Source organism: Mesocricetus auratus, unplaced genomic scaffold (genome assembly GCF_017639785.1).
Source record: "Mesocricetus auratus isolate SY011 unplaced genomic scaffold, BCM_Maur_2.0 Super-Scaffold_4256, whole genome shotgun sequence".
NCBI classification, from domain to species: domain Eukaryota; kingdom Metazoa; phylum Chordata; class Mammalia; order Rodentia; family Cricetidae; genus Mesocricetus; species Mesocricetus auratus.
In genome coordinates, this window is record NW_024429182.1 from 116867856 (window position 1) to 116880905 (window position 13050).

General features: G+C 53.0%; 1 protein-coding gene across 4 annotated transcripts in view; it reads right to left on the reverse strand.

Annotated features, from left to right (window-relative positions):
• Window positions 1–13050, reverse strand: part of Znf710 (zinc finger protein 710) — a 66147-nt gene that overhangs the window by 3787 nt on the left and 49310 nt on the right. For 3 of the 4 annotated variants that reach the window (XM_005077795.4, XM_013118929.3, XM_040729710.1), the window contains exons 2-4: window positions 6337–7828; window positions 3046–3237; window positions 2576–2750 (exon numbers count right to left, since the gene is read on the reverse strand). In XM_005077795.4, coding sequence (XP_005077852.3) covers window positions 2576–2750; window positions 3046–3237; window positions 6337–7828 — 1859 coding nt within the window. Of the gene's footprint in view, window positions 1–2575; window positions 2751–3045; window positions 3238–6336; window positions 7829–11311; window positions 11568–13050 lie in introns of those variants that run through there. The other variant, XM_021231657.2, reaches the window with a different exon arrangement.

Sequence of the window (13050 nt, forward strand, 5' to 3'; positions counted from 1 at the left end):
TGCTGAGATCATAGTGGCACAGCGCCACACCTGGTTTATGGGTTGCTGAGATCAAACCCAGGGCCTTGTGCATGCTGAGCAAGCACTCTCCCAGCTGAGCTCTCCCCAACTCCTTCAAGTTGCTGAGTTGCTGCATCTAACACACAGAACCCTCCGGACCTTGTAAAGCAAGGTTAAGTGTTCCAGCAAACCAAACCTACATTGTTTTCCCCTCAAAGCCAACTGCCATACCATCATATTATGCCACTGGCTATTAAAACAAGCCAAACCCCCACGTCCCCACTTTATCTCCATTATGTCCAGCAGGCCTTGAACTCAGTATATAGTGGAGGACTGTGTTGAACTCCCAGACCGTGTCCCTGTGCTGGAATTGTAGGCGAACACCAGCCTCAGTGTGTGCATGCACACTGACCCACTTCCCTAAATTATAACCAAGTCTGTGAGGCCGTTTCACTTAGAAAGAAGCGGCCTATTCCAGCTTCATACAAGAGGGATACGGGTACCCAGCTGATCTAGAACCAATGGCCACTTCACTCATCTGGTACAGGGATGGACCAGTGCTAAGCATTCCTGGAAGAAGGAGATTGTTTCTCTCATCCCAGAGAGATTTGATGGCTTGATCATTTGCAAAAGCGCAAGGTTGGCTTGCTCTCTGCTGGTGGGTAGCTAGCTACAAGGCAAGTTCACTGTAGTGAAGCTCTCAAATGGGAGCCATCCAAAGTGCTTAGAAACCCAGCCCAGCACCTCTGGGGCCCAGACTCAGCATCAGCACATTCTTCAAATGTGCTGGAGAGATGACTCAATGTTCAGCGCTTTTCCTCCAGGACCCCAGGATTGACTGCCAGCACCCTCGTGGTGGCTCACAACTGTACTCCCAGTTCCATCAGATCTGACAGCCTCCTCTGGCCTCCACCAGGCAAGCACATGGTACATAGACAGACAGAGTCCAAACACCCAAACTCATAAAATTAAATGTTAAAGAAAATCCTCAGTGGCTCTCATGGACAGCCAACTGGAAACCTCATCCTGTAAGGTCTATATCAAAGGCGTTCAAAGGGAGCCTATCAGAAATGCAATCCCCTCCCCCCATCCCAGAAAGTGCTGGAAGCCCAGCAGTTTGAGCCAGTTCTGGGGAGATTCTGAGGAGGTAGTTCGGCCAGGAAGAGAGAGCCTTTGATAATACAGATTCCCATTTAGCAGACCCCAGGCAGAGCTAAGCTGGCATGTCCACTCCAGGGACATGTCTTTCAAGGGCTACAGAGAGCATCCAGATGCAGGCTATAGGGTTCCCTACTAAGCTACTGAAAAACTACCTTTAACAAGCCACAGTATCACCTGCTTCATCAGAACCTGCAGGCCACCTACTGGCCAGATGTTCCAAAACCAGTCACTAGCCATCTGTAGTGAACAATTGAACACAGCTAGTTAACTCATCCAGCTGCTGCTAAGGCACTGTGGCATGGAGGGGGCCCACTGGAAGGTCTCTGGGATGCACCTTCAGCTGTATCCTGCCTGTACAATCTGAAGCTAACTGCCCACAATGGAGCCGAAGACCAGTGGCCAGGAGTGGGGAAGTCTCATAACAGCTTGAGATTTCTACTCGTAGTCAAGATATAAGATCCTCTGGAAATTTCTTTTCCTTGTTTTCAGGTTTTTTGAGAGACAGAGTCTCATTATGTAGCCTGGCTTGACTTCAAACTTGTAATTTTCCCGCCTCAGTATCCCAAGTGTTCACATTACAGGTTTTTGCAACTGCACCTACCCTCTCTGGAAATTCTATTATTATTACTATTACTATTATTATTTGATGCAGGGTCTCACTGTGTAGCCCCATGGTGGCCCTGGGGTCTCTTCCTGCCTCAGTTTCCTGAGTGCTAGAACTGCAAGTGTGTACCACACCACACCTAGCTCTCTTAGATCTTGGGTTCTGTCTTAATTACTTTTACTACTCATTTATTTTATGTTTCTCTCTCATAAAGCTCAATGGCAGGACCACCTGTCCCTCTTCTGAATACATGTGTGTGTATGTGGCTTTCATTCTTTCCATCAGGCACCAGGACTGGCTGTTTGCCCTAACTTTCCCGAATGTCTGAGAATTTCCATGTGCACTTGGAGATGTGACCTCATATTTCCCCCTTTTGTCCCTTCCCCGTCCGTTTGTTTGAAATTACCAAGGCATCTCATGATAATGATGGGAAGGATGGCACATCTACGGCTCTTGCGTGTTGTGACTCAATTGCCTAATCTCTCTGCCCTGAAGTTTCTGCTATAGGAGCGAGTGATACTAGAGCCAGCCTCCCTGTGAGGGTCACATGAGTTACACAGCACTCAACATGTGTAAGTTATTGTTTTTATTATTGTTTTAGTGAGCCCACGTAAGTCCTTGGAAGACGACATAAATACCCCCGTTATTGCCAGGATGGCTCCCCAGGTTCTCCCTCTCTCCAGACCTGAGCCCACCTCAGTGAGGTCTCAGCCTTGGCCAGCCTCCCTACGCCCCTAATGGGACAGGGGACTCCTGAGTGCGCCAAGCTGCTGTCATTCCTGCTCTGTCCACTGCGCACAGCCCACCCACCTTGGCTGTCCAGGCTGATGTCCATGACGCCATGCTTGACCTTCATGTGGCGGCTCAGGTTCCCCTTGAGGTTGAACTTGCTGGAGCAGTACGGGCACTTGAACGGTTTGCTGCCTGCGTGCAGGTGCATGTGTCCCAGCAGGTTGTACATGCGGTTGAAGGACTTCCCACACACCTGGAATGGGGACGGCACCACAGGGCTGTGGGGAGCCCGCCACCCCGGCCGCCCTCCGCCCACCACACACAGCTCCTTTCCTGTGAGACCGTGCCTTGCATCTCTGGCCAGCTCCGAGCTGGTGGTAGGAACTGCAGCGCACCTCTTACCACAGGGCCCTGAGCAGGCCCCTGCAGCGGCTGCATCTCAACCTTCACCCCCTCAGTTCTCCCCGACTTTCTGCAGCTTCAGGGCTCTGACCCCCACCTGCCCTGCTCACCAGCCACGCGGGCTGCGGGGACAGCCCCATCCATACCTTGCACTTGAATGGCTTCACGGGCGAGTGCACAATCATGTGGGTCTTGAGCGTCTGCTTCTGCACGAAGGTCTTGAAGCAGATGTGGCACTGGTAGGGCCGGACGCTGGTGTGGATCAGCATGTGGCGCTTCATGTTGGCCTGCAGGGTGAACTCTCGTCCACACACCTCACACTTGAACTCCTTCACGCCCTGCAGGGGGAGAGGCACCGCTCACGGTCGGCTCTGGGAAACTCCTTTCGTAAGAAAAGCGCTTGTTTGTGTGCGGGTGTGAGTGTGTGTGCCGCTTTCAGAACCTGGTTCTCCTTCCACCGTGTGGGTTCTGAGCAGCAAACTTGGGTCATCAAGCTTGGTGGCAAGTCCCTCTTCCTGCCAAGCCATTCTGCTGGGGTGTGACAGGCAGGGCTGCCGTTCCAGGACAAGGCAGACACAAACTGTGTGTCTTCTCACCCCTGCCGGCCAGGTGGTGTGTGAGCAGATCTGCTGTGCCAGTATGCAGAGATATAAGGGAGGTCTGCGCACCCACCCGCCCGTCCGTCTGTCCATCCATCCGTCAGTTCACCCATCCAGCAAACAGGCATGCTAGAAGCCAGCACCACTAGTTTGTGGGCAGCAGGGCAATGCCTTTGTCTGGATAATTTTCATTGCATCATGGATGTGTTTACTTGTTCTTTGTCAGTTACATCTCTTGGGGGACAGACCCTTTGGGAATATGGTTAAAGCTGTGTTGCCAGGGACAGAGCTCAGCAGAGAACTTTTCTAGCATGTGCAAGGTGTCCTAGGTTTGAGCCCTAGCACTGAAGGGTGGAGGCTGAGGCAGAAAGAGCCAGTTTGAAGCAAGTTACGACTGGACAGCGAGGAAACAAGAAAGAGCTGTGCACTGCCAGTCTTGGTGCACCGGCCTGCTAATCCCAGATGCTTGGGAGAGGCTGAGACAGGGCTGTCCAGGCTACGGAGCAAATTCAAGGCCAACATAGACAACTTACCAATAAAAGCCAGGGGGAGGGGTGGAGCTGGGCTGGAGAGTTGGCTCAGTGGTTAAGAGCACTTGCTACTCTTCCAGGACCTGGGTTCTGTTCCTAGCACCCACATGGTGGTTCACAACCTTCTGTCACTCCAGTTCCAGGAGCTATGTCACCCTTTCTGGCTTCCATGTAATGCAGTATACATGCATACATGCAAGCAAAACACTTCTACATGTAAAAGTAAATATATATAAGAGCTGAGTATAGGGTCACAGAAGCAGACAGATCTCTGTAAGTTTGAGACCAGCCAGGGACAGAGACATAGTGAGACTGTGGTGGGGGTCCGGGTGGTGCAGGGAGTACACCTCACTAGCGGAGCACACATCTACCAGAGGTTATGTCCCGAGTTCAATCTCCAACACTCAGAGAAAGGACAAAAGCCTTGTGCACCCCGGGGAAAACGGCTAACATTCAGCTCCGCAGAGCTGTGACCCCTTCGCGCTCTTCCACAGCCCCCTTGAAGGTGTTTCCCAGATCTCCCTGGAGATGAGAGCCACCCACAGCTGATCCCCAGCAGACACTTGAAGCCCCTTCCTAAAGAGGCTCGGTTCAGTGGGGTCTGGGATGGCCCAGGAGTTTTTAGTTGCAACAGTCCCCCGAGGTGATTCTTATCATGGACACGCAGCCCCAGGAGACACTGGCTCCTGTGTCTGGTCTGGACTGTCACACGCCTCTTGATGGCCCAGAGGTGACATTCATTCAGCACAGGGGATGCTGGGAGAGAAGGAAGAGTCACAGTTGGGAGCAGTTCTCCTGCTGAAGAGAACCTCCTGGGGACAAATGCATGTCTACGGTCCCAGGTGCTGTCCCAAGTATCTAATATAAAACTTTTCTATTACGTGTTTTTGTGCATCTGTGATGGTGGCTAAACCCAGGGTATTTATGGCACTTTAACAGACCCATGTCTTTTCTCTTAGCAGCCAGGCGCTCTCTTTTGTGTTCCCTGTGACATGGCCGGTCACATGACCACCAGAGGGCCCCATTCAAAACTTGTGAGCACTGGTGTGTGTGTGTGTGTGTGTGTGTGTGTGTGTGTGTGTGTGTGTGTGTGTGTGTGTATCTCAAGCAACAACTAACAGGAATTGGCTCTCAGTGGGTCCTGAGGATCAAACTCAGCTTCTCAGGCTTGGCAGCAAGTGCCTTTACCTGCTGAGTCATCTCGCCGGCTTTCTCCCTCTTTTATAATCATATATATTTTGCCTTTTCCTAAAGGGAAATCAAAGGTTTTGTGATGACAAGAACTCCAAGCTATCCTCTGCGTTTCTGGTCAGTGCATCCATCTATCTGTACTCAGTCCTCATATCTAGGAAACAGAGAGACGCCCTTGAGTCCTGCAGGAGTTCCACAAATGTTTTACACAAAAATCTTCTAAATTCCTCTTCTCTGTGTGTGGTGTACATGTGTGTACATGCGTGTGCATGCAGTTGCCCAGCTGCAAGCACAATTGCTTCTTCACCTGATTCTTTTTTTTTAGCTTTTAAAAAATTATTATTTTTTACATCCATCGTTGCTTTGCTTACATGTATGTTTACATGTCAGATCCCCTGCAACTGGAGTTACAGACAGTTGTGAGTTGCTGTGTGGGTGCTGGGAATTGAACCCTGGTCCTCTGGAAGAGCAGCCAGTGCTCTCAACTGCTGAGCCATCTCTCCAGCCCCTCCACCTGATTTGCTGACCCTCACTGAACTCATGCCATGCAGCCAGCAGCCAGTGAGCCGATGAGTGGTTACGAGCATCGCCATACCCACCTGTTGCAGGCTTGCAGGGAACCTGATCTCAGACCCTCGTGTTTACACAGCAAGCAGTTTTCCCACTGAGCCATCACCCCAGGCCTCAAGAACATTTCAAAGCTAAGTTTCTACTATGGAAAAAAAATTAATTTCAGTTATGTTTCTAATGCTCTACTAAAATTTCTAGAAATGAAGATAAGTGAAGTCTTGGACTGGAGGGATGGATGGCTCAGTGGTTAAGAGCACTGGCTGCTCTTCCAGAGGACCAAGGTTTGATTCCCAGCACCCACACAGCAGCTCACAACCGTCTGTAACTCCAGTTCTAGAAGATCTGATTCCCTCTTCTGGCCTCCATGCGTATCAGGCACACACCATGGTGCACAGACACACGTGCAGGCAAAAAACGCAACACGTAAAATAAATAAGTGCACCTAAAAAAAAAAACTTTACCTGCGTTATTACACAAATAACTGCATCCAGGACCTTGGGCTGCCAGAGAGAGGGGACAGGTGGGACAGCTAGGCTGGTGGCCTTACCTTGTGGGTGAGGGAGTGCTGCTTGAGGTGATGGATCTGGCTGAACTCCATGCCACATTCCGTGCACACAAAGGGCCGCACGTTCTGGTGCTTGAGCATATGGTTTTGCAGCTGGCTTCGGTAGTGGAAGGACTTGTCGCACTCGAGGCACTGGTAAAGGGTGGGGCCCTGGTGGGAGGCCAGGTGGCGCTTGAGCTGGGTCAGGGTGGAGAAGTCTAGGCCGCACTCCACGCAGACGTGGCAGCGGCCACTCTCGTGCTTCACCTCGTGGGCCTTAAGCTCGCTGGGGTAGGCAAAGCCACGGCCACAGAAGTGGCAGCTGTAGGGCTTGACCTCAGAGTGCAGCAGCATGTGGCGCTTGAGGTGACTGGTCTGGGTGAAGGCCTTGTGGCACACCTGGCACTTGTGGGGCCGCGTGCCCTGGTGTGTCAGCAGGTGCGTCTGCAGGTGGCTGGGCTGTTTGAAGAGCTTGCCGCAGTGCGGGCACGAGTGTGGCTTGATGCCGTTGTGGCCCAGGATGTGCGTCACCAGATTGTACTTGGATGTGTAGGACTTCTCGCACATGCGGCACTGCCAGCGTTTCTGGCGGTCACCGGCCTCCACCAGGTAGGAATCATCGATCTGCACGTTGATGTCCAGCCGGTCCAGCTGCGCCTTCTTGTGCCGCTCCACTGTGGAGCCTGCTGCGTCCGCCTCGAACTCGCCGGACTCCTGCCACACAAAGCCCTGTTCTGGTTTGACGAGTTCTGGCGATGTCATGGTGGGAGGCTCAGGATTGCTCAGGGGGGCCAGGTGAGGCGGCTCAAAACCACATTCGGTGGGCAAAGTCTCTGGTCCAGGTAGTGCCATGCTGGGCTCAGGGAAGCCTTCCCGGGTTGGGTCCGGGAAAGGAGGAGGATCGAACGAGGCCATGTCCAGCTCTGGCCTTGGAGTTCGAGGCAAGTGCCGGAGTGTCCGCGGCTTGCGGCTGAAGGCGCTGAGGTCGATCATCTTGACGGCACTGCTCTGCACCAGGGCCTCGCAGCCACCACTGGCCACCTCGGCAGGGGCCTCCGCGGGGCCCGGGTCCTTGTCATCGCCAGGCACAGATACCTCATACACTTCCTGTTCCTCTTCCTCTTCCGCTTTCTCAAACTTGACCTTGGGTACCAGCCGCACAGGGGGGCGTGTCTTCCTCCGCGTGTGCTTCTCAAAGGCTGCCTCTACCTCCAGCACCTCCTCTTCTGGGGCCTCTTCCAGGGCCCGCCCATTACAGGCCAGCTGATAGATGTCGGGTCCCGGTGGTCCTGGCTCCCCGATGGCTGTCCCAGACAGTTCTGGCCCTAGGTCTGGATAGAAGGCTTCAGCACTTATGGTGGCTCCAAAGAGCTCATTTTCTGAGACCAGGCCCAGCACAGCAGCCTGAGCCAAGGACAGCACCACCACAGCGTCCGTCTGTGTCCCTGAGTCCATGAAGCCCTCCATTCCGTGGCGGCTGGCTAGGAGGGCATTTCTGTGGGAGGAAAGGGGCACGTTAACTCCGCTAGTTCAATGCTGAGTGGTCAACAGCCCCAGCGAGGACAAGGGCCCAGCTAACGTGGGGGGTGTGGCTCTGATGTCACGGGACCCCTTCCTTGAGAACAGGATATGCTTGTTATGGGGAGCGATGACATCCTCGGTGTGTCCAGCCATCCCCTCCATCTCCGGGGAGGTCCTGGGTAAGCCCCACCCCCTAAGTCTTCCCATCTGTAAAACAGGGAGGAGGGTGGATTTCATCTGTATTCTTTGTCTTTGAGACAGGGTCTCAGTACGCAGCTGTAGCGGGCCTAGAACTCACTGTCCTCTTGCCCCGGCCTCCCAAGTGCTAGGCTTACCAGAGTGCCCCCACGCCCAGCTGTTCAGTGGTTCACTCCCCTCCCCCGACCTCTCCTTCTTTGGTGGCATGTGCATGTGTGTGCAGGTGCATGGCGTGGGTGCATGTGCCATGTGTGCGCCTGCACGAAGACCAATGATGTCACCAGACTACTGGCCTAGCGGCCGCAAACCCAAGGGATTCTCCTGACTCTGCCTTCCAGTTCTGGGGTTGCAGGTGTGCCCTGCCGCACTTGGATCTTTAATTGGGTGCTGGGGACCAAACTCAGCTCTCACCCACAGAATCCATGTTCAGTGTCTCTGGAACTGTGTCTTAAGAGGTTCTTCGTGGGGCCCTCAAGCAATGTTTCATAACGCACAAACATGGCTCTATTCTCTGTTTTGAGACAGGATCTCAGCGTGTACCTGAGGCTAGCCTGGGATTTGGTATCTTAGAGCCTTAGCCTCCTGAGTGCTGGAATTACAGACATGTGCCTCCAAGCCTGGTGATTTATGAATGAAGTCGGACAGCTTTTTAATTTCCTTTTTTGCAGAGCTGGGGACTGGACCTGGGGTTTTGAGCATGCTAGGCTAGCTCTCTTCTACTGAGCCATAGCCCAGCCCTTCTGTTTTCAAAATTAATTACTCTATTATTTTAAGAACTGATTAAAAAAACCCACCTACTCAAAATGTAACGTGCCACATTCTAAAGCACGTCGAGCCCCACGGCTGTGCTGGTGGGGTAATTAATTCTGCACGGGCCCTGCGATGTACCGAGGTGTTAAACAATCGTTGCCATTAGTGATGGCATGGCTGCATGAATGAGGGTGTGTGTGTGTGTGTGTGTGTGTGTGTGTGCGCGCGCGCGCGCGCGCACGTGCACGCACGCACAGAATAAAAACAATACAGCATACAAAAATAGATTAGGTTCTGAGGCTTTCAAATATGGTCTTCTGCCGGTCAGTCCTAATGCTAAACAGTCTATCATAGGAGCCATTGTTTTTCCTAATTAACTAAATGCCATATGCATAGATATCTAAATATACTGATAAAAAGATAGCGCTAGCTGACGTTGGAGTTGCGCTTAGCTGACGGCTAAGGCTTTTGAGACCGCTGTCTGACCTGACTGTTAAAACTGGATCCCAGGTTCACGGTCACGTTCCCTAATCTAACAGGTTCGTCAACAGTACCACTGCACCCCCTGTTCAGTTGTAAAACCAGCAAAGGCATCCTCCTTTCCCCTGGCTCTGAGGACCATGAACCCCACCTTGCACAAGGCGACCCCTGCTCTGTGCCCTTCCCAGCTCTGCCTGGGTGCTTTGTCACCAGTCTCCTGGTTCTCGTGCCCATGCCAGCTTCCCCGGGTCTGTGCTGTGGGTGCCCCCTTCTGGGCTTCACACACTCAGTTCCCCAGCCTTGCCCTGGCTCAGTTCCTGACACTTCCAGAAGGGGTGACACTGGAGGAGGGATGCCTCCTGCCTGCTCTGTCCTCAGGGCCAGGCACAGGGCCGGTGGACAGCCCTTCCTCAGGAAATCAGTCCAGGCTTGGTCTGCCCTCCCCCCAGCACTCAGTGGAGCTTCCTCTTCCTGAGGTTGGCTAAAAATACCCCAGACAGGAATCCGGCCTCCTTGCAACAGACTCGAAAGATTAGACTATTAAGCTCAGAGCGGCTTTGGTGCAAGGGTCAGTAGGAACCCTGCCGGGACTTCAGAGTCCATCTGGAGTTGTCCAGGGGGCTGAGCTTACTTCTGGACACCCTCTACTCCATGCCCAGCTGTACCCGACTATGGATTTCCCACTTGGGTCACTTCTCACTGATTGCAAAAGGTTATTTCTGTGCCTCAGTTTCTCCATCTAAACACTGGGAATGGATACACACGAGAGGTACAGGATCCCCAAAAGCCTAACGCAGGACAAAGAACACCCTAAAAGAACATAGCTTTATCATCCTAGATTCCCAGCAAGAAGACAGCCACAGGGCTGGAAAAACTTCCCAGCCTTAGGCCCGAATTCAGCAAAGCTTTGGCGACTGCAAAGTTAACTATCAGGAACTGTGAACTTGTGAAAAAGAAAACTGCTAAATCCCAGCTGGGCGACAGGCCTTGTGCGGAAAGAGAGCAGGTGAACAGACAGGGGCTCAGTCCCCTGGAGCCCGCAGAGGAATCCTGCTGGGTCCGTCACAGCCATGCCCAGTGACCACTAGCCACTGCTGGCTTTCCTGAATATACTAGGAAATGCCGCTGCCTGTCATACCAGCCCATCCCCGACACAGCACCAGGTAGCAGCCCAAGCGTATGTGATGGCTTCAAGCAAACAATCCACTCAGCAATTTTTCTAGGCTTTCCCAAAGGCAGGACCCATGGGGAGGAGGGACTAGTCAAGCGCGTGCTTGGAAACTGGCACTGGAAGCTGGGTGTGATAGCCCACACCTGTAATCCCAGCACTTGGAAGGTAGACTGGGTTTGGGAGTTCAAAGTCATCCTCAGCTACACACTGAGTCTTGAGCAAACAAGAGTAACAACAACAAAAAGAACTTGGGTTGAACACTGAGGCCAGTCACAGGTTTGCCACATCCTAATGTGTCCCAAACCTCAGTTCCTCTATTTCACTCCTGTCTCACTTGAAACAGACACAAGATGAAATGGCCTGCCTTTCCTCGGAAGCCCAGATGTCGCATACACCCCCTGCAAACTCAAGAAAATGGTGCACAAACCCGACTTCACATGTGGACAAGAGTGACTACCGACCACAGGCCAACCCTGCCTGAGGGAGCAGGAGGGGGGGTATGGTTCTCTATTGTGAGAGAAATCATACAATTAACTATCCAAACTGGGGTCCCCTCCAACGAGGAAACACCCATTACACACCCAAGATGCAAACCAAGCCTATCCCTGGCCACCTAGGCTTACCATCCTCCAGGAACAGGTCATTTTGACTGGACCCTGTTCCCGCTGTCAAAAGGGGCTTGTCCAGAGTCAACAAGCTTCGGCCAAGGGTTGGGGGCTTAAGAAATGTCAATCATGAGCCACAGACCTGGCAGAAGCTCTACAGCTTATTGTCACTGACAGCTCCAGATCCCATTTATCCCTACTCCACAGGCTGGGGAATGGTGCCTAAGTCACAGTGACAGGGGTTCTTAATTACCAGAGCAGAGCTGGGTGGCATCAGGCATCTCCAGCACCCAGGAGGACTCCAATTCCAAATTGCAAATCTAGAGGCCAGAGTTCAGGAGCTCCCCAGGGGTCAGCAGAAGCCTGAAACCTGGTGGCAAGGGAAGGGCCCTATGCTCACATAGTCTCTTGGGATAGCCACATGCATGTGTGAGTGTGTGTGTTGTGTCTGCCCTAAGGTGTGTTATGTGTGTAGAAGGGGCTCCATTGAGATAGAGGTGAAGAGAAAGACAGATTCTAAGTGATCTGCTGCTCTGCTTGTGGGTCTGATAGACAGAGATAGGGGTGTGTGTGTAGGGGTGTGTATGTGGGGGGGGTGGCCTCCAGTCCAGCATCCCTTTAATCCTCTTGGACCACTCTTTTGGTTTAGTTATCCCCAAGTGCCCTGGCTCCTTCACATAGGCTAGAGTCCTTCCGTTTGATGCCCTGGCCCAGACTGCTCAAGGCAGAAGAGCCCACAGGGGATCACACCACTTGTGGCAGGCACAGGGATGCTGCAGGCCCCCAAGGGCTCCTCCCTTTATCACTTGTGCTGGGGACTCAACCAAAGCTCCTGACAATGTCCAAGAGAAGAGAGCTTCGAGGGCCCTATGTTCTTCCAAATTGTGTGGCTATGGCGGGGTGGGGTGTGGGGGTGTGTAGGGGTGCTGCAGCATCCATTAGTACATGCACCTCTGCTACTTAACTCCTCCCACTCCCCAGTCTGTCTCCCCTCTCCCCGGGGCGTGGAGAAAGTAAATGTTACAGGCATAGATAAAGAGTAGCTGCCAGAGCTCAGTAATGCAGGAGTGGGCTAAGGGAAAAAAGGAAAGGGGAGGGGGGGAGGGGAGAGAGGGCGGGGAGGAGACAGCGGAGGGAGAGAAGAGGACTGAGATGAGGGGGAGGGAGAGAAAGAGAAAGAGGCTGTGGAGGACAAGAAACAAAGGCAGGAAGGGGGGAGGGGACGCACAGTGACACAGAAGCCAGGGCTGCCCTATTTCCCAGGGCTCAGCATCACCTCTGGGCCAGAGGGTCAGGCTGATCCTGGGGAGGGAGGAAAGTCTCTCTTTGAGACCCGGCAACAGGCTTCCCCACCCCACAAAGGGCCCCCAGCTTCTCACTGCTACTCCAAAAGTGCTTTGTCTCTGTCCTATGGCTCCAGGGAGGACTGATAAAATCCCAGGGAACATCGGCAAGTCACCTGACACCCCGGAGTCTCAGTGTCCCCATCTATAAAACAGACACAAGGGCCTACCTGGAATCTCAGGGTTACGGTACTCTAAAGCCCGCGTCCTAACTGCCCGCCACACAGGCTCCTTTCACTACACAGGGCCCTAGCAGCGCCTAGCCTTCATGGAGACCCTCATACCCCTGCTTAACGATAAGGAGGCTTGGCTGGGTGGGGGGTGGCGCGCGCCTTCAATCCCAGCACTTGGGAGGCAGAGGCAGGTGCATCTCTGTGAGTTTGAGGCCGGGCTGGTCTACAGAGTGAGTTCCAATACAGGTTCCAAAGCTACAGAGAAAAATCCTGTCTTGAGAAACCGAGAGAGGGGAGAGGAGGGGAGAGAATCAACATAAGTAAAATTTGTAATTCTAGATTTCTAGATGCTTGGGAGATTGAAGCAGAAGGATCAAATTTTGAAGGCCGGGGGGGGGGGGGTATCCCACAGTGTCTTCTAGAACCTGGTCCCAGCGTCCCTTTCTATCTAGCCCTGCTATCTCCCCTGTGCTACT